Here is a 20,890-nt window from a genome sequence, read left to right as displayed (position 1 = left end):
TGTCTCTCTTTTTCTCTCCTCTGTCTCCCCTCCCTTCTCAATTTCTCTCTGTCCTATCAAAAAAAAAAAAAAAAAACCAACTCTGAGAGTGGTGGATCGGTGGTGCAGACACCAAGCCCCATCAGTAACCCTGGTGGTAAAAATAAACAAGTAAATAAATAAATATTAGGGGCTGGGAAGGAAAACCACCTTCCAGCAGCCAACGGAGGCCCCAGATGAGCTGCAAGTGAGGATTGTGCATTATTGCTCTGGGTTTCCTGAGTGGAAAGCACACTTTTGTGACTAGAGGGAACAGTGAAGCTGAATTTCTTTGTCCTCTGTCGATGTTCAGAGAGGGTGATGATCTTAGACTGTGTCAGGTAGTACACGTGAAGCCCAGGTTTCTAATCCCATTTCCACCATACAACTGTGTACCCTGAGACCAGGCACTCACCCTCTCTGAACATCGATTCTCTCACCTGTGTGATGAGAAAGATAATATTATCCTAAGGCAGACTCTGAAGGGACCCAAATGAATGGCAGCTGTGAGGGTGCCCTGAGAAGCCAAAACCACTTTCTGGAGATCAAGCGCTGTCAGCAGGAGAGCAGGGCAGCTGTCCCTCCAAGGTTCATTGACAACATGAATCATCCCTCTCCCAGTGCTGAGTCTGGTGTCTCTTGGACTAATAAATGCGTAACAGCAGTGGAGGCTGCCGTCTGTTCACCACCAACTAGAGTGAGTCTTGGGCTTGGGGTTTAATTTGGTGGAAGGAAGCCGAGAGGGAGTGGCCCCTGGGCCTGGGAAAGGATGAAGAAGCTGGTATCTGCAACCTGGTAGGTGGGGTTTGGAGAGCTCCAAACTGTGATTCAGGGCTAAGAAGGCCACCAAAGGGAAGCCTTCCAGCTGAAGTCAGGAGAAAGGAAAGGATACTGGCTTAATTCTCCAGCAGCTGTGTGTTGGGTTGGAAGCTGGAAACCTGTTAGAGGATGGGGTAGACATTGGATGCCTAGCCAGGAGTTTAAGTTAGTTCCTTCTGGTTAAGCTCTGGGGGCAAAGTGGATTAGACCCCAGGGAGCAGCCTGACTCAGGACACACACTTGTCACACTTTAGTGGGTACCTACCATCCATGCTGAGGCCACTTATTCCCTGGGGCCACTCAGGGACCTGGGTCTTTCACAGATCTTGAGTTACCACCCCATCAGATTCCCCTCTGATTCCCCATCAAGGCAGCACCCCACAGCCACATTCCTCAGTATAATTCTCCTAGTCAATGCCCTAGGGAATTCCAGCTGCACCTCAAGGCCCAGGGGCTCAAGGGGAACCTACTATCAATATGCACAGGTCTGTAGACTGCTCCTCTATTCTCACTTGGCTTCTCCCCATGGACCTGCCAGCCATGGCCTTAGCAGGATTATGCTTGGCCACAGGAAGGGTGTCCTGGCCAGTCCTGGGCTACTGCCCTCAGACTGCACAGCTATCCTCCCTCAGATCTAGGAGCCCAGTTGCACCTGTGCTCCCCTGCTGCCAAAAGCAGGGGCAGAAGGCTAAGAGCCCACATCAGTGGGAATCGAACTGGGGCCCCAGCCACAGATGAGCCTTGAGTAGAGGGCTCTGGGCCCTTCAGTGGCTGGATTCCTTGGTAAAGAAGAATCACCTCCCCCATCAGGTGGCACTAGTGACAGCCATGTAAGTCACTTCTTCAGTTTGGCAGTGCCACCTCATGCCCCAGTCAGGTGGTTTTTCTCTGAGGGTATGCTCACTTATCCAAGTGATGGCTTCAGCCTGGCAAAAGGAGAGGTTTTCTGGAGGGTTTCGGCTTGGGGGGGTAGAAGGGGATCTGAGCTGTGACCTCTTCTCTCAGACACTAGACCAGGGCTAGAGGAAAGCCAGATTCACATCCAGCACAGGACCCTGTTCCCCACCCCGAGGATCTGTGACTCTGGTGGCTCTGGCGATACCTCCTTGCAGTTGGCTAGCAGATCTCCTCAGAGTGGGAAAGTGACTCTCCCTCCAAGTGTGGGGTCTGAGGACCTCAAGTGGCCCCACAGGAAAGGCCCAGACCGCTGCACATGAAGCCTTTATTCTGCCTGTCCTCTTTAGACTCCAAGCAGAATGGAGATGCCAACGCGGTGTTGTCAGACGAGGAGGGAGCAGGCCTCACTCAGCCCCTGGCCTCTGCGCCCACTCCAGAGGAACGCCGTGCCCTGCGCCGGTCTGGCACCCGAGACAGAAACAAGAAAGCTGCAGCCTGCTTCCTGCTCAGCGCGGGGGACTATGCTTGCGCTGATGGGAGTGTCCGCAAAGGTATGGCTCCCCAGGCTGGGCAGGTGGGGAGCCCCCACTCAGTGGCGTCTCCCCAGTGTCCCCTGCAGAGTGTCAGGTCCCCCCCTCCCCTGAGGCCATGGCCACCATCTCCTTTGCCTTGGATGCGCCCTCACTTTTAGGATGGGTACCCTGTCTCCCAGTCCCTGCATTAGAAAGACCTCCGGCAGCCCCCAAAGGCACTCAAAGCTTCCCCCCAACAGGTTTCCTCCAGGGAGGACAGGGACTAGAAGGTGAGGGAGTACCAGATGGGGGCCCTCCAGTTTGTCACATTCTTTCTCTGATTCCTTCTGTGACCATCAGGCCCATTCACAAGGCTCTTGCCACCTTTCCTAGACACCCTTAGCCATAGTGATGCTTGCAGCCAAGTGGCCCTGAGTGATGCCTGTGACATTGTGGAGTCAGGATGAAGACAGGATGCTGACATGGGGTCTCCAGAGAGTGAGGTACCACCTGCACTGAGGTCTTGGTACCCAGGAGTGGCATCCACTCTAGGTGCCGTGTCCTCCCACATATAGAGCCCAAGGGCCACTAGCAGACAGGGTGCTGGGAGGAGTGGGTCCCTCAGAGGTGGGATCTGAAAGATGTGGAGTTCAAAAAAGTAGCCTAGGCCTTCCTGGCAGGAGAAGCTGGCCCTTCACCGGGTCTGCAGCCAGGGCAGAAATTGGGCAGTGGAGCAGGTGAGTGCTGATCTGAAAAGGGCAGAAGTAGGGACATAAGCAGGGGGTCTCAAGACCAGGTATTTTCCCACTCAGTCAAAATCACTTTTGCCCTGTACCTGTGACCTAACCTCTCTAAACATTCTGCCTAATTCCAAAATAAATCCAGACTCACCCCCCAACCTCAAATCAAAGCTTCCCCTGCTTTGGGGCCCCTGCTAATCGGGATACAAACATTCACACATGTGCATGCTCTTCCACTCATCCCAGGTCCCAGCCAGGTCTGGTCGAGTAAGTTGGGGTACTGACTGCTGCAAGAATACTCCATCCCCCGGGACTGTCCTCTAGTCAGCCCAGCCCATGCCTCTTGGAGCAGCTGCTGAGGCCCTTTGCTGTTTCTCTCAGTGCCACAGTTCCCACAGGATATCCTAACATAGCCCCAAAAGGCTTGTGTCCAGCTTCAGTGGGCATCTGTCCTGCTGATTGCAGGAGCATCACTGTGGCATTTGCAAGGAGACTGCTCAGAGACCCTACTTTGGTAGCTGTAGGTGGCATGTGCTGAGACCGCTAACACACACTCCTCCAGTCCCCTGGTACCAGCCTGGGCACCTCACCCCTTAGGCTCTGAGTGTGCCTTACCCTCCTGACTCAGTAACCCCCTCATGCAGTGGGTGTTCCCCTGTGCTACCATCCAGACTCAGTGTTTCACTCTGCCTGGAGCCAGTTAAGCAGACAGCCTAGAATGTGGATAGAAGGTCCCCCCACATAGGACTTGAAAATAGAACTCAGCACTGAGCACCTTGTTTTCCTCCCAGTGTTGTCAGGGGCTTAGGAAGTAGCAGTATGGAAGAGGCTTTGAGGGCGCAAATTAGAGGAGGGACCAGGAAGCAAGTGGCCCCTGGGGAAGGGGCTGCACGTGTGAGTGCATGGGATGGGAGAGTGCTGGGAATCTGTCCCACCACCATAGCTCTCTGGGTGCTCATGGGACCCAGCTGCTCTATTTCCAAGATGCCTCCACTGTGCTTCTTGGCAACTAGCACGCAGCTCAGCCAATTAGAGTGACCTTCGAGAGGGAACAGGTGGGTTGCTGGGAAACAGGCCTCGCTGAGTGAGCGTGGCAATTAGCATCGCCAAACTCCCAGTGCAGGCACACTCGGCAACTTTCCTCGTGCCAGACTGTGCCGTGAGTTCTATGCACTGGGGCGGGAGGACCCCAGCTAGGATATACCACCCAAGCAGGATGGGCTAACTAGGGCTCTTCCAGGTCAAGAAAGGTGGTTGGGTCGTCATGTGGCTAGAGGACTGCTAATTTGGGGACAGGGACAGGACAAAGGACAGTGAGGTGTGAGGGATCCCCCAAGTTCATCCTCTGCAGCCTAGGTGACCCAGGGAGCAGGGAAAGTCAAGAAGCCTTTCCCAAATGGGACAGACACCTCTACCAGCCTGGGACCACCTGCCTGGACCCCCTGGAGCCACTCAGAATCCCAGCCTGGATCCCACAGAGCCACCTTCTCTGACCCCTGTGCCTTTTCTTCACCAAGGATGCAAAAAGTCCCGGAGTCTAAACAACCTAACAGCAGCGGCTGGAACCAGTCTGAGGCTGTCTCCACTGGCATCACGATACCATTCGCCCTACCCTCAGAGAAAACTGCTCTCCCACCCTTTTCACCCCTTCACCAACCCACCATCTGGACCCCCAGGCCCATAACCACAGCCTTGATGGTCCCCACCTCTAGCCCACAGGCACACACAGACGCAGACATCCCGCCCTGCCTTCCTCTTGGGCCGGACGGGGTGTTCAGGACACGAGATGTCAGGCCCTCCGAGAGCCTCTCCTTCATGACACACAGTGCCCCCATATGTTCAGCTCTGAACCCTGAGACCAGGGAACAGGGTTTGACTGTTCCAAGGGCTACTTTTCTGTCCTGAGCACAGGCACTGCTAGCACCTCCCCAACCCAAGTTCCTGAGCCCTGTCTTAGGGATCCCATCTTCATCACAGCACATGTATTTGCATCCCTTGTGGCCTTCAACTAGCACATTCAACAGTTAGCTATCTGTCTGTCTGTCTATCTATCCCACACTTAGACCAGCAAGGCAATCAGGCTGTCCCATGAGGACTCTGCTGGTGTCAAGAGGTAGGGGGAAGTGGGGCTGCTACTAGGAGCACTGCTGTTCTCCAGTTCTGGTCTGTGGCACAGGTGTGTGTGTGTGGGGGGGGGGTCTAGACTCAGAGACACCCCCTGACACACACACCTCCCTGGATTGAGTGCCCAGGCACAGGTGAGCCCTCCTATCCAGGGTCACCTGCTCAGCTGGGCAGCCTGGCCTCCCATCCACCCTGAGCTATAGCATCTCTTGCCACACTGCTTCCTTTGCTTCCCCAACAGTCTCCTCTCTCTCCTGCTCCCTCCAACTCCCAGCCCTGCCTCTGAGTCACCTGCCACTCCCACCCAGCCTCTGTGCTCTGCAATCCTGCCAGAACCGGAGACTCATCTAATTTCTATAATTAAGTGTATTCATTTACCTAACGAGCCCGAGAGCACAACAGGTTTGTGAGTCACTGAGTGAGCCAGGCTATACCCGGGTAGAGGCAGCTGAGGGGATGTGGGGACAGAAGCCAGCTTGCCCCCCACCTGCTCCTGCTCAGAGAGAGGGCTGGGATACAGGTTCTCCCCCCTCCCTGCAGTGCATGCGCAGGGCTCTTCAGCCTCACCCCCAAATTCCAGGAACACCTCAGCCAAGACATTTCCTGCCTCACCTGATGGGAATGAGACCTGACAGCAATGCCGTGCGCCTGGCAATTTTTAGAGCCAGATTATGCAACTTTGTAGAGGGAACGACTGAGGGAGGCCTGCATCTGCTCCCACCTCAGTGGGCAGACATAGGTGTGGCAAAACAGCTTCCCAGGGCTCAGCAGGAGGCTAGGAGATAGAGAGGCCTCCCCAAAAGTGAACTGGGCAGAAAGAGGCCAAGCCACAGGGGGTGGGGAGGAGCCTGTGCCAGGAGCACCTTCTTTACCATTCCTTCTTATCTTTGAACAGACACCAAAATGTCCTTTCCAGAAATGTCTGGGTGGAGTGCTGGGATTACCCCAGCTGTGTTGTGATCTGTGGCATCTACCTCTCACTTGCTCTCAAAATCATGTGTCCCTTCCACCAAGAGTAGAGAAGAGACAGCCCTTCAGAGGGCAAAGGGGGACACCTAGAGCAGGCAGGAGACTCTGGGCCCCACATTCCCTCACTACTGGTTATACTGCTTCATGAAAGCTGGGTCCATTCTGTGCCCCCCACCACGCACACACACATACTCAGGGTTCCCTGCCCTGAGGTCCTGGCTTGACAGGGATGTGATGAGCTTGGCGTTCAGCGTAGCATGGGCACCACAGCTCGTTTCTCCTGATTTGTGTATCTGATTGGGGGAAACCAAGGTGGCTATTTCTGTGGCAGCCCTCAAGTTGTCAGGAGCCCAAGTTTCCACGGCACCCACCGCCTTCTTCCTGCTCTTGCCTCCCACAAGGACGGGAGTGCTCACAGCACCCCTATGGTGGGCACAGATGTCCCTGGGCGACACAGTGCAGGAGTGCCAGGCTGGAGCCCCTGGTGCCTCAGGAGGGGGGCTCCCACATGGCCCTCCTGGCACTCTGGCTCCACAAGACTTGGCAAACGGGACAGCTTAGCAAACCATCCTCCCCAGAGGCCTCTCCTGACAGATCCCCAGTGCACATTGGGCTCTGCCCCATGGCCTCACACTCACCTGGGCCTCAGGCCTCCCCACCCTGTCACACCCCCTATACCCTGCCATCTCTTAGTAGAGTGTGTTTGACCTTGGATCAACCTTAGGCCTGTACCCATTTCTTTGATTTTTAGAAGTCTTTCTTCTACAGCCTTTTCTTGCTGCCTCCATGCCTCCACTGCCCTGGAGCTTCACCCCTGGGAGCTAGTGCTCCTTCAAGTTCTGACATCCAGTGCAGAGATGGGCTGTAGTATCACCTGGCTCACCTTGGCTCAGGGCTGAGTCTGCAGAGGGCTGACAAAGGGCCCAGCCCCTTCCCCCAACAGGGAAACAGCTTCATTTTCAGTCTGTACCAGGGCTACTGACCATCCCGAGATCACTCTGAGCCTCCAGGGCTCTGGAGGAGAATCCAGCAGAAGGGACTCAGTCTTGACCCTGGGCTTGGATGTGTGTATGTGTGTGCTGGGGTGGGGGGGAGGTTGGGGCAGAAGGGTGCATGCCTGCCAGAGTGACCCCCAGCGTCACTGCTCCACCAGCCCCACCTCACCCTAGATTGGGGTGCTACCTCCCACCCTATGCCCCAATTGTGGGAGGACACTGAAGGGGCTCCTCTACAGCTGGGACTCCTGGTGGCACTCTTGAATCCAGGGATGCCCATCCAGAGCTTCCTGAGAAGCTGAGTCAGAGCATTCTACCTTTTGAAATCCCTGCTCAGTCCTGCCTTCACTGGGAAGAAAAGATCCAGGCCACTGACATTCCAAACTGGTTGGGTGGTGGTGGTGGTGTCCTTAAGAAGAGGCTGAACTATCCTCCCTGTCCACCTTCAGCTTCTAGGACATGTCTCTGCTAGATTGAGGAAGGCATCCCTTTTACCTGCCCCCATGCGCTACACACACACACACACACACACACACGCACGCACACACATGCACACACACACACACACGCATGCACACACACACGCATGCACACACACACGCATGCACACACACACGCATGCACACACACACACACAGCACATGCCTGGGACAATAGAACAGTCCCATTTGATGATGGACAGTGGAGAAATGTGGAGGGAGTTGGCCTTGGGGTGTATATAGAGACTGAGAGGCTCCAGATCACCCTGGGCCCCCTCCCCACTGCCTCCATACCAGCCTGCATAGCTGTGGTCCCTCTCCCCACTGCTCTGGCACCTAGTGCTCCTGGAAGCTCAGACAGACAGTACCTGCTGAGGTGAGTTGTATTGTCACCTGGGTCACCTTGGCCCACAGCTGAACCCACAGGGGACTGTTGAGGGGCCCAGCCCATTCCCTGACCCCTTCCTGCTTTTTATGGTCTTGGCCCTGGGTCCCTGTGCCCTCAAGCTCCGCTTATGGCCTTCTCCACCCACAGCCTGTGGGTCAGCTGCTGGCTTCCTTCTAATGTCTCATTCTTTGTTTCTCCCTTTCTTTTGCTGAACTCTGACCCCCCAGAAGGCAAGGTTGAGCCGAAAGCGTGCGTCCCAGTGTCTCACACCTGTGCTCTTTAAACACAGAGACCTGCCAAGACGCCCTCTCGTCCAACTATGCCCAGGCTGAAGTCCTCACCCTCTCTTAAAGCGGCTCCACGTGTGAGAGGCAGGCAGACAGACAGAAAGCCAGAGGCTTAGGGGAAACCCTGGAACCCAGACAAGAACCTTTCGCTGGGAAGAACTCATATCCTTGTTTGCACAGGACTGATGGAAAACCTCCTATGTGACTGTTGGAGCCTGGAGCCATCTGGGCCTGATGTTCTGTTGTACATTGAAGAGATATATATGCACATATAGTATCTATATTCATACATACTATACTCTTGTGTGTAGTGCACGTGCTATTGGTGCCCTGTCTTCTTTGTTAGGCTGTGTCTCCCCAGGCCCTCATCCGCACCTAGGCTCCCATTCCCCACCCTGTCTCTGGTCCCTTGTTTCTGCTAAACACATGTGGAATGTCCCAGAAAAGTGCCCCTGGGAACTGCCAGTTCAGCTGGGTGGGCCCAGCCTCGACTCTGCCTCTTGGGGGTGTTTCCCCATGGGCGGGTGCCCTGCTGAAGACCAGAGTGCCCTCAGGGCCACTGCTTCACCAGCCCCACCCCACACCAGATTGGGGTTCTACCTCCCACCCCATACCCCAGTTGTGGGAGGACTTTCAGGGGCTCCTCCACAGCTGCTTCCCTCCCTCCCTGGCCCTTAACCTGTGTCCTTGATTGAGGGGGGTTAGTGCTATGTCTTGTTTTGTTTTGTTTTTGTGTCCTGTCTCCTTTGTCCATCTGTTTTCAAAGATGCTGCTGGGCAGACGGGCAGGGAAGGGGTCTGTCTGCCCATCTGGCTCAGGGGTCTGAGAAGGGGATGCTTCGAGTGAGCGGAGACCAGTTGCAATACTGTACTTCCTGGCCAGCGGCCAGAGGATGCGTGCAATAGCAGAGGCCAGGTGACCCCTTCGACCTTGGCCTCTGCCCCCCTCCCTCAGCCTTCCCTCCACACCCTCAGTCCTCCCCGCTCCCCTCTGGTGTTGGTCAGTCCTTTTCTAAAGTTGTCCCCTACCCTTGTGTGTCTTGAGGCGTGCCCAGGCGGGCCCTGCTGCCCCGTCTGCATGCCTTCGGCTGTGATGCTGTGCTCGAGCCCCAATAAAGACATCTGGAGCATCCTGCTGTGTGCCTCACTCCCTCCGCGGCTCCTTTCTCATGCCCCTGAGAACCTTCCTGGGCTTTGACACCAGCACCTGAGAAATGCAAGCTACTCCAGTCCTACCCCCCAATCCCCAGTATCCACTGACACATCCCAGCCCTCTGCCCAGCACAGAGAGTACCACTCAGGACCTCAGGCTCCCCAGCCACCCTGCTGTCCCCTGTGCTCCTACCAACCTCCACCCAGGCCTGGAGGAAAACGTGGGTTTCAGAGGAGCCATTATCTTCCTGCTCCTGTGTGAAGGGAGAAGGGGCTAGATCACTGCTTCCCCTCCCCCCTGAAATTTCACCAGTTCTGTGTGAGTCTGGGCCTTGGGGGACTGCTTAAGGCTGGGGAAGTGGGTGTGCCCCAGGCCCAGACAGAATGGGGTAGCATCAGTTGTGCTCCTTGGCCCCCACTGCTGTCACCTCACATTTATTCACTCGGCGGCAGCCTTCAGGTCTATGTTACCTATGCAGCTGCCTTGATGCTCAGCTCTTGCATTTGAAATTACTAGTCATTACTGAAGAATGCCCCGTTTCTTCATTGCACTGGATTCCACAACTTCTCTAGGCACATCTGAGTGTGTGATTGCTTTCCTTACTCTTCATTTAGTGACGTGGGAATGACCAAGGCCCACACATGCACGGCACTATAAAGTGGCCTTCAGGCTGAATTTTTTATTCTTTATTTTGTGAGAGAGAAAAAGGAGAGATACCACAGCACTGCACTACCATCCATGGAGTTCCTTTGATGTCATTCATAATGTCTCCCTGTGCTGCTAGTGCTGAATCATGGACTGCACACACAGCAAGGCATTTACTGGATGTTCTGTCTCCCAGTTCCCTTTTTTCCCTCCTTTTCAAACAGAGACAGGGAAAGAAGGAAAAATAGCACAGCTTCAAAGCTTCCCCCAGTGTGGTGGGGGCCAGAATAGAACTTGAGTCATGTGCATGACAAAGAAAGTGTATTATCCAGGCGAACTGTCTTGGTGACCCATGCCTCTCTTCTTACTCTTGTCTTTTTTTTTTTTTTTTATCTTTATTTATTTATTGGATAGAGACAACCAGAAATCAAGAGGGAAGGGGAGATACAAAGGGAGAAAGACAGACACCTGAAGCACCGTTAGACCACTCGCAAAGCTTTCCCCTGCAGGTGGGGACCAGAGGCTTGAACCCAGGTCCTTGCATATTGTAATATATGTGCTCAACCAGGTGCACCACCACCCAGCCCTATATATATATAAATTATTTTTAGCGCTGGGAAGACAGCATAATGGTTATTCAAAATGACTCATGCCTAAGGCTCTGAGCTCCTAGGTCCAATCCCTAGCACCACTATAAGCCAGAATTGAGCAGTACTGTGGCAGGAAAAAAAAGACAGAGACAAATTGAGAGGGTAGGGGAAGATAGGGGCAAAGAGAGACACCTGCAGCTTTGCTTCACTACTGGTGAAGCTTCCTTCCTATAGGTGGGGATCAGGGGCTTGAACTCAAGACCTTGTGCATTGTAATATGTGCACTTAACCAGGTGTGCCACTGCCCAGCCACTCTTACTATTTATTATCTTACTCCACACACCTCGTATCAAAGTCTTGGCCTGCCATTTAATAGCTGGGTAACTCAGTGCCTCTCTGTAAATATGGGTAACTATGACCCTGATTTCAGAGCCAGTGAGTGTAGAAACCTGGACCAGTGTCATCTCTCCATGTGGCGGTAAAACCACTGTCACCTCCTCACCCTCCCCTGCAGCTCCCAGGCTTTTTCCCACAGATTCCTGAGATCCCTTTGTCCATCCACACCAAGAAAGGACAAGTGCAACTAGGGGTGAGGCTGACAGCACCAAGGAGATGAGCATGTAGGGGGATCCCTGCACATGAAGCAAAATGTCAGAGAAGCTCAGGCCAGGAGCCTGGGCCAGCTGTGGAGCCAGACAGGACATGGCAGGCAGCCAGTGGCTGATGACAGATAAAGCTTCTCCTCTGGCAGAGGAGGGCAGGCAGGCACCAGCCCCTTCACACCCCGAGACAGGAGAGAACCATTTGCAGCTGCTGGTCTCAGAGAAGCTTGGTCCAGTGATAATGGGCTGGGATGCACTGCTGGCTCCGAAATAACCTCACACACCACCGCCCCCCTGCAGATCGGTGGATGCTTTATAAATTTACATGGAACCATTGGAGACAAGGCTGAGAATCCAGCCAGTAGACCAGAGATGCCAAAGGGGTCCCCAGGGACAATGAGGTGCAGTAGAGTGAGTGGTGACATCTTCAGAGTCCCCAAGGGGTGAGAGCAGTGTTTTGGAAATCAGAGTTGAGTTGGAAAGCCTAAACTAAGGAGATGAGTAAGCTGTGGTAGTCAAGACTAACTCTGGAGGCAGAAGAGATAACACAGCAGTGCCACATGGGACTTGCATGTGAGAGGTCCCAGGTTGGATTCCCCAACACCACTAGTAGCCAGAACTGTGTAGGGCTCTGCTTTAAAAGAGGGTCAGGGGGCCAGGCAGTGGTGTACCTGGCTAAGCACACATCTTACAGTGTGCAAGGACTCAGGTTCAAGCCTCTGGTCCCCACCTATAGGGGGAAAGCTTCATGAGTGGTGAAGCAGGGCTGCGGGTGTCTCTGTCTCTTTCCCTCTCTGTCTTCCTTCTCCTTTCAATTTCTCTCTGTATCTATCCAATAATAAATAAAAATACTATAAAACTTATTTTTAAAAGGGGGTGATATAGTCATTACCATGAGCAAAGAGCCCAATTCAAGTCCCCAGTCCTCACCTGCAGTAGGGAAGCTTCATGAACAGTGAAGCAGATTTGCAGGTGTCTCTCTTTGTCCTTCTATCTCCTGCTTCCCTCTCAATTTTTGTCTTTTTCTTTCCCCTAAAAAATAGAATATATTTGCCCTCTAGGAGCAGTGAATTTGCTGTGCAGGCACCTAAACTCCAGCAATAATCCTGGTAGTGGCAATAAAAATAAGTGGGGGAAGTGGAGCAGGGGTGATATCCCAGCCTATCAGGACATATAACTTGCCTCCTTGAAGACCCAGAATATGCAAGTTCAATCTCAGGTACCACCGTATGCAAAAGCTGAATAGTGTTCTTTTTCTCTCTATCTTTCATTAAAATAAAATAAAGGCCAGCAAGACAGCTCACCTGGATAGTGTGCCATTCTTGCCAGGCACACAACCTAGGTTTGAGCTCAGCCCCTGCTAAGATGGTGGAAGCTTTAGTGCTGTGATGTTGTCCTCTGTCATGTGCTGGGGCTTGGTGCTGGCACTATGTATGTATCACTTCTGGTGGCCCTGTTTTGTTTTTGTTTTTTTTTTGTCCTTTTCATTGGATAGGACAGAGAGAAATTGAGAGGGGAGGGAGGGAGAGAGACAGAGAGAGAGCGAGAGAAAGGGAGAGAGAGATCTGCAGACCTGCTTTATTGCTGTGAAGCATCTCAGATGCAATTGGGGAGAAGGAGCTCAAACCCAGGTCCTTATGCATATCCTTGCATGCAGTACAAGACCCTCTATTTCTTCCTTTCTTTCTTTCTTCCTTTCTTACTTTCTTTCTTTCTTTCTTTCTTTCTTTCTTTCTTTTTTCCTCCAGGGTTATTGCTGGGCTCGGTGCCTGCACCATGAATCCACTGCTCCTGGAGGCCATCTTTCCCCCCTTTGTTGCCCTAGTTTATAGCCTCGTTGTGGTTATTATTATCACCATTGTTGATGTTGTTCGTTGTTGGATAGGACAGAGAGAAATGGAGAGAGGAGGGGAAGACAGAGAGGGGGAGAGAAAGATAGATACTTGCAGACCTGCTTCACCGCCTGTGAAGCAACTCCCCTGCAGGTGGGGAGCTGGGAGCTCGAACCGGGATCCTTACGCCGGTCCCTGAGCTTTGCGCCACTTGCACTTAACCCACTGCACCACCGCCCGACCCCCTCTTTCTTTTTTTTTTAATTGCATAGAGACAGAAATTGAGAGGGAAGAAGAAATAGGAAGAGGGGGAGAGAAACACCTGCAGCACTGCTTTACCACTCATGAAGCTTAATGACTTTTTTTGGGGGGTAATGAAAGGTTAATGGTTTACAGTACAGTTGTTGACACACATATACAGTTTCTCATCTCCCCACAATAGGTGTCTACAGAATACTTTCACCCCCAACTGAAGTCCTATTTCATCATGATGTTGCAAGACCCCCAAACTCCCCACCTTAACTCCCTCCCCAAAGTGCTTTGCTTTGGTGCAATACACCAAACCAGTCCAAGATTTACTCTTTCCCCTTTCTGTTCTTGTTTCTTAAATTCTGCCCATGAGTGGGATAATCCCATATTCATCCTTCTCTTTCTGACTTATCTCACTTAACATAATTCCTAAAGCTCCATTTAAGATGGGGTGAAGAAAGTGAATTCATTATTCTTACTAGCAGAGTAGTTTATAGTCGTGTGTGTATGTGTGTGTGTGTGTGTGTGTGTATTACAACTTTCTTTTAAAAAACTTTTTATTATCTTTATTTCTTTATTGAATAGAGACAGCCAGAAATTGAGAAGGGGAAGATAGGGAGAAAGATAGACACCTGCAGCCCTGCTTCACCAGTCACAAAGTTTTCCCCCTGCAAATGGGGATGGGGGGTTTGAACCCAGGTCATTGTGCATTGTAACGTGTGCTTAACCAGGTGCACCACCACCTGGTCCCTACCACAAATTTCTTAGCCACTCATCTGTTGTTGAACACCTAGGTTGCTTCCAATTTTGAGCTATTACAAACTGTGCCACTATGGACATAGGGGTACATAGGTCCTAATCGATCCTTTATAAGGAAGGAAGGAAGGAAGGAAGGAAGGAAGGAAGGAAGGAAGGAAGGAAGGAAGGAAGGAAGGAAGGAAGGAGACAGCAGAGGTGGTGTAGCACAAGTAAGTGCAGAAGCCCACCCTTCTCACCTCTCCCTAGCTCCAGCTGTCATTTGCACCTGATGCCTGGGACTTCCCTGGGCATCCTCAGAGACTGATGTGAAATCTCTTCTCTTTATATGATGTATTTTCTGCTTGAGAAACTGTCAGGGTAGTAAGAAAGGTGGTGGGAGAGTTCCTGAAACTCTTTCTCTTCCCACTTGGTGCTTTTGGTCCTTGTAAAAAGCACCCCACACACAAACACACACACATACATACACCTTCGTGTGCTCTTGGAGGGAGTGGAGTCCTCTTAGCTGCCCCCCGAAACACACACACACCTGGCCTAGGCACCACTTGGACAGTCCATACTTAGGGAAGAGTGAATAAAGTCAGTAAGGGAAATAGGGCCAGTGAAATAGTTCACTTGAATAGTGCACTGCTTTGCTCTATGTGTGGCCCAGGTTCAAACCTGGCACTCACCACTCTGGAGGAAACTTCAGTGCTATGTATGTATGGTCTCTTTCATTCTCTCTGCCTCTCTGTCTGTATTAAAAAAAAAAAAAAAGTGAGGAAAAGTGAGAAAGAAAAGGAAAGGGAAAGGAAAAGAAAGAGAGAAGGACAAAGGAAGTGATGAAGCCATGCAAGGGATGAATGGAGCCCAGGAGGTAGCACAGTGAATAGACCTCTTAGGTGTGAGGTCCTGAGTTCAATCCCTGGCATTACATGTACAAGAGTGATGTTTTGCTTTCTTCCTCCTCTTTCACTAATACATAAAAATAAATCTTTAATGAGAAAGAGAGAGGGGGAAAGAGAGAGAGAAGACTGGGTGGTGGTGTACCTGGTTGAATGCTCATGTTACAATGAGCAAGGATACTGGTTCAAACCCCTGTTCCTCACCTATAGGAGGAAAGCTTCATGAGGACTGCAGGTGTCTCCCACTCTATCTCCTCCTTCCCTCTCAATTTCTCTCTGTCTCTATCAAGAATAAAATAAAATAAAATAAAATAAGGGGTGGGGGATAGGGAGATAGCATAATGATTATGCAGAAAAGACTTTCATGCCTGAGGTCTCAAAGTCCCAGGTTCAATCCCCAGAACCTCATTAAGCCAGAGTTGAACAGTACTCTGGTAAAGAGGGGGAAGGGGAGACTGATGGGGGGAGTGAACGTGCAGGATGAGGGAAATGAGGTTGAAGCAGGGGAAGAGGACAATCAGTAGCTTTTATGTGGCCCAGGGTGGCCCTAGAGCCCCTCCCCCTTCACTGCTATACCTCTGGGGGACGTGTAATTTGAGCCTGAAATTCTTTAACCCTAGACACAACCCCTCTCCTAACACATACACACACACACATACACACACACACACACACACACACACACACACACACACACACACACCAGACACCTCCTAACTCCTCACTCTTTAGCTCCACATTACAGGGCAGTACTTTCAAACTGTCAGGATGACCAGTGGACCAGACTTCCCTCACTACAGAGATGTTCTGTGAGGTGGGGTCCATGTCCTCCTCACCAGCCCACTTGGACCAGCCACCCTGGGGCAGTCTAGGAGCAGCTTAGGGGCCCAGAGGAGCTGCTTCCTCTAGCTGTAGCCATGGAATCCTCTCAAGGGAGGCGTCTCCCCAGTAGCTATGGAGTACAGAGCTGTGCCGCATCCTAGACCCTGAATTTTCCCTCTGCCTGAGCTGTTCAGCCCACCTGCCATGTTGGCTTCCCAGTGCACTGATGGCCAAGCTTCAAGGGGCACAGGAAGAATGAGTTCTCGCCTCAACATCCCAGCTATGCACCCTCCATGCCTTCATACCTGCTCTGCCCCTAAGGACACAGCCTTGTTTGTCCTCTTGGCAAATTGATTAGAAACCTCAGCTCTCTCCCAACCTGGAGGTAGCAACCAGCTCCCTGGGAGCCTGGGGGTGTCGCAGTAGGGCAGGGGGTAGGTAAGAGGTCCCTGGGGTAACTGCTTACCCTCTGGGTCTCAGTGTACTGGACCTCTCCAAGGAGGAGACAGAGTGGGAGAGAGATACCTGCAGTCTTCATGAAGCTTCCCTCCTACAGGTGAGGACCAGGGATTTGAACCAGGGTCCTTGTGCATTGCAACGTGTGCAAATATTTGTGCTCAACAGATTGCACCACTGCCTGGTCCTCTTTTGTTTTTAATTATTATTATAGGAAATTCTAACACTGGCAAATTACAAGCAGGTTAGATTTTATTTTTTCTTGTCATCACTGGGGCTGTACCACTCCAGGCTGACTTTTTAAAAAATATATTTTTCAGGAGCTGGGTGGTATCGCAGTGGGTTAAGTGCAGGTGACACAAAGCACAAGGACCAATGGAAGGATCCTGGTTCGAGCCCCCGGCTCCCCACCTACAGGGGAGTCGCTTCACAGGTGGTGAAGCAGGTCTACAGGTGTCTGTCTTTCTCTCCCCGTCTCTGTCTTCCCTCCTGTCTCCATTTCTTTCTGTCCTATCCAACAACAACAACAATAACTACAACACTAAAAAAAAAAAGGGCAATAAAAGGGAATAAATAAATAAATATTGAAAAAATATTTCTAATTTTTTATTATCTTTATTTATTTATTAGATAGAGGCAGCCAGAAATCAAGAGGAAAATGGGGGATAGAGAGGAAGAGAGACAGACACCTGCAGCCCTGCTTCACCACTTAAGAAGCTTTTCCCCTGCAGGTGGGGACCGGGGACCGGGGACCTAAATCTGGGTTCTTGACGCATTGTAACATGTGCACTCAACCAGGTTTTCCACCACCTCTCCTTTTAATTCTTCTGTTAATTACACTTTTTTTTGGGGGGGGGGATTAGTAGTTTACAAGTACAGTTGATGACACATAGGTATAACCCCTAACCATGATCTGGATTGGCTTTTTCAGATTAAAAAAAAAAAAAAAAAGACAGATGGGGGTGAGTGGGAGAAACCCCAGCATCAAAGCTTCCTCTAGTGCTATGGGGCCAGACTCGAACCTGAGTTGTACCCATGTTGGTTTCTTTTCTTTCTTTCTTCTTTTTTTCAAGAAAAAATTAGAAGCCTCTTTGTGCAGTCAAATCAGAATTTGGGGTGCCAGAATTCTACAAGAAATTCCGTTTGGGGGGCCAGGTGGTGGCGCACCTGGCTGAGCACACATGTTACAGTGCGCAAGGACCCAGGTTCGAGCCCCCGGTCCCTACCTGCAGGGGGAAAGCTTCACAAGTGGTGAAGCAGTGCTGCAGGTGTCTCTCTGTCTCTCTCCTCTATCACCCCCTTCCCTCTCAATTTCTGACTGTGTCTATCTAACAAATAAAGATAAAAAAAATAAACAAAGAAATCCCATTTGGGCTCTGATTAACAAAAAGGGAAATGGAGAACAAAAGAGAAATGAAAAATAATATGCAGTAGGAGGGAGCTGCTTTCTATTTAGAAGATCATGTCTTTCTTTTTGCTCCCCTCCCACACTCTAATATTGAGTTTGCTGCCTGTCAAACTCTTATTCATCCCTCAAAGCTCACTCACCTGTCACCTCGTCTGAAAATCCTTCTCACAGCATGTGTCACTCACTCTCTCACTATAGTGCCTCTCATTGTGACAGCCAGCCAGTTTGCTTATTCATTATGGGTGCCTAGATTATTGGTGCTCTTGTTTCTAGCTTCTACTCAGTGCTCAGGGATTGACACAAAGATGACCCCAGTGAATGAAGAAGTGTGTGTGCAGATATTAAATGAACTCACTGCTGACATTTGCCACTCACATCTGCCCGAGTATGGATCTCAGCAATTGTCCAGAACAATTAGTTGAGGTCCTGGGGCTCCAGCACACAGATACCCATCTGCAGTCCCTCTCAATCCTTCAGTCTACTAGACTCTGGCCCTCTAGGTTTTTCTTTCCTGGTGCTAAGGGCTTAGATTGGCAATGACATCCATTGAAGAGCCAGAGACTCGGCTCTCTCTACTCTGTGTTCCTTAGGATGCTTTACTTTTAACTTCAGAACCTCTCTGGCACAGCAAGCACCAACATGGAGCACAAGCTAGTGCTGAAGGGTAGAATTCCTGCTGTCACACGAGTGGACCATAGTGAGAGAGATTGAAAGGGGTAGCTTCTGTGGGAGACAAACCCACTTTATGATGCTACTGGGCTTCAGGCTGTAGGATGGGAATTAGATCTTTTCCACGCCCCCACCCCCCACCCTCCACACCCCCCATTGAGAGTGGTGTGAGGACTTGAGGAGGAAGTGTAGGGGTGTGTTTTCTGGAACCCTTATAGGACTATCTAAGATAAAAGGTGACCATCCCCTTTGGAAGAGGTGGTAGTGCTCCTCCACAACCAGAGGGCAGTTGCTGCTGGGAGTAGTAATAGCTGACACCAAAGCACTCACAGCGGGTCAGGTCATAGGGTACTTACTACACCATCTCATAGGATACTAATAGGTATTGACAGAAATAGAACACACAAGAAATAGAGACAAATAGGTGAATAGTAGATAGAGAGAAAGCTTATACTCTTCAAAATGAGAAGAGGCCAGATGAGAAGAGGCTCAGTGGAGGCCATTGAGGTTAGGGTATATTGGGCCTTTATGTGTGGATATGGGGAGGTAAGGAGAAGGGAGGCAGTGAATGCAGATGTCCATCCACTGATAAGACCTAGGTTCTTCTTCTCAGCATATCCTTGGGTGGTTGCTACATTCATCCTGCCTGGTACCTGCGGGATATGTGAGGATCATAGGGGCAACCTTGATATGTTTGCTAAATGTGACTGTCTTGCTTATCTTTTCCCTTGAGGAGAGATGTCCATTTCCCTGATGGGCTATGAGTGACAGAACACACACATGTTAGCTTAATAGACTCCGTCTTGGCTCCTCAGCCTTATTACTGAGCACCATCCAAAGTCCCCTGTGAGGATCAATCTACAGATAAACCAGGAGTTCCAGACTCTCTTAACCACTCTCATTTCACAGATGAGGAATCCAAGGTGCAGAGTTGAACTAGACAGAGATCTCACAGCCAGTCAATTTCACAGCCTAATTAAGACCTGGACCAACTCAGCCTGCTTTCTGACACTGACTTCAACCCCTGGGAGGAGCTTCCCCCACCCCCCACCCCCCACAATCACCACCACCCCTATCCATTCACTGCTCACTCCCAGAACATTCACTCTGCCTGCTGTAGCACTGAAGCTTACAGGCTGTTTAACCTCAGGTGAATGGCTTAACCTTCCTGAATGTGGCCCCCTCATCAATGAAATAAGAATAATTAAACATCTCATGCAGATTTTGCCAGGAGGAATAAACAGAAGTAGAATGAATGAGCTAGAGAGGCCCAGGCAGGTACACCATGCTCAGCATGTGGCCTTTCTTCCTTTCTCTCTCATGCTTCCTCACAAAGAAATAGTTGGGGGTGGGTGGGAGTGGGCAGGTCTGACTTACACAACAGAAAGCTCTGGAAACCCTTAGCTAGGACCTCTTACCTTAGAGACTCAACTGGTTTTAGGAGATTTCCCTCTTAGAGACCAGGCAGCAGGTGTGTGTGTGTGTGTGTGTGTGTGTGTGTGTGTGTGTGTGTGTGTGTGTGTCTGCTTGCTTCCCAAATCCAAGAGCGGAGACTCACAAAAGCCATGGATCAGAGGCTGCCTCTAGGTCTTTGCCTCACACACCTGTGAGCTGATGGAACTGGAGAGATGATGCAACAGGTAGAGCATTAGACTTGCATGCCTGAGGGTCCTTCTTCAGTTCCTGGCACTGCATGAACCAGAGCAGTGCTCTGGTCTCTCTCTCTCTCTCTCTCTCTCTCTCTCTCTCTGTGTGTGTGTGTGTGTGTGTGTGTGTGTGTGTGTGTGTGTGTATCTCATCTGAATTTCTCTCTCAAATATAATAAATTTTAAAAAATCTTAAAAAAAAAAAAAAGAAGGCTGGGGAGGAAGGAGAGAGAGAAAGGGAGGAGGAAAGGGAAAACAGATGCAGGAACTGAGAGAGAAGGGGTGGGAAATTGGGAGAGGAGAAGGGAAAGGGAGAAGGGAACAGCACCCACTGCGGACAGAGGCTGTAGGGCCTGACATGAACCATAGAGACTAGAAATAGAAGTGCAGGGTGAACCCCAAATGCTCTGTTTGGTTGTCTGCTGAGCAAGCACGTGAATGAGCAGAACTGGAGAGCAATCCGAAGAAGAAATAGATCCCTTCACCTCAGAGGCGGGTCACAGCAGGAGGTGTCTGTTCTAGTCTGAGCCCAGTTTCACCAGGGGTTCTTTTTCTGGGGCTGTTTTCCTGATGCGATTATTATTTTTAACAGGCTGGCTGGATGACTAGGTTTGCCTGACGCCACCCTACCCTTGGCAGGTGAAAGGATTTGGGTTACTCTGAGACCAAGACCACTGTGGGCCAGCTGTGGGAGCCGTTGAATTTCTGGGAGAGGATCTCAGTCCACATTCCAAAAGGAGACAGAGGCATCTGGGCTGTGTAATGGAAACCACTTTCCTTATTAGAACAAAATCAAGCTCTCTCTCTCTCTCTCTCTCTTCCTTTTATCTTTCTCTGCTCATCTCTTCTTCCACCTCATTTCCCCTCAAAGTGTTGAGAATTGAAGACACTGGTTGATTCTTGGGATCCATGAACCCTCTGATGTGCATCTTCTTTCTTTCTTCCTTTCTT

General features: G+C 51.0%; 1 protein-coding gene across 8 annotated transcripts in view; it reads left to right on the top strand.

Moving 5' to 3' along the window:
- Window positions 1-20,563, top strand: part of KCNC4 (potassium voltage-gated channel subfamily C member 4) — a 36,074-nt gene extending 15,511 nt beyond the window's left edge. Inside the window, exons 3-4 of one of the 8 annotated variants that reach the window (XM_060201921.1) lie at window positions 2,082-2,285; window positions 20,532-20,563. In XM_060201921.1, the coding sequence (XP_060057904.1) occupies window positions 2,082-2,285; window positions 20,532-20,548 (221 nt within the window). In that variant the 3' untranslated portion in view covers window positions 20,549-20,563. Of the gene's footprint in view, window positions 1-2,081; window positions 2,286-4,337; window positions 6,628-8,168; window positions 9,360-20,531 lie in introns of those variants that run through there. The other 7 variants (XM_016190935.2, XM_007529358.3, XM_007529359.3 and 4 more) reach the window with 7 other exon arrangements.
- The last annotated feature ends 327 nt before the right edge of the window (window positions 20,564-20,890 follow it).

Source organism: Erinaceus europaeus, chromosome 11 (assembly GCF_950295315.1).
Source record: "Erinaceus europaeus chromosome 11, mEriEur2.1, whole genome shotgun sequence".
Taxonomy (NCBI): Eukaryota; Metazoa; Chordata; class Mammalia; order Eulipotyphla; family Erinaceidae; genus Erinaceus; species Erinaceus europaeus.
Note: the sequence above shows the minus strand (reverse complement) of the source record. Positions and strands in the feature narration are given on the sequence as shown.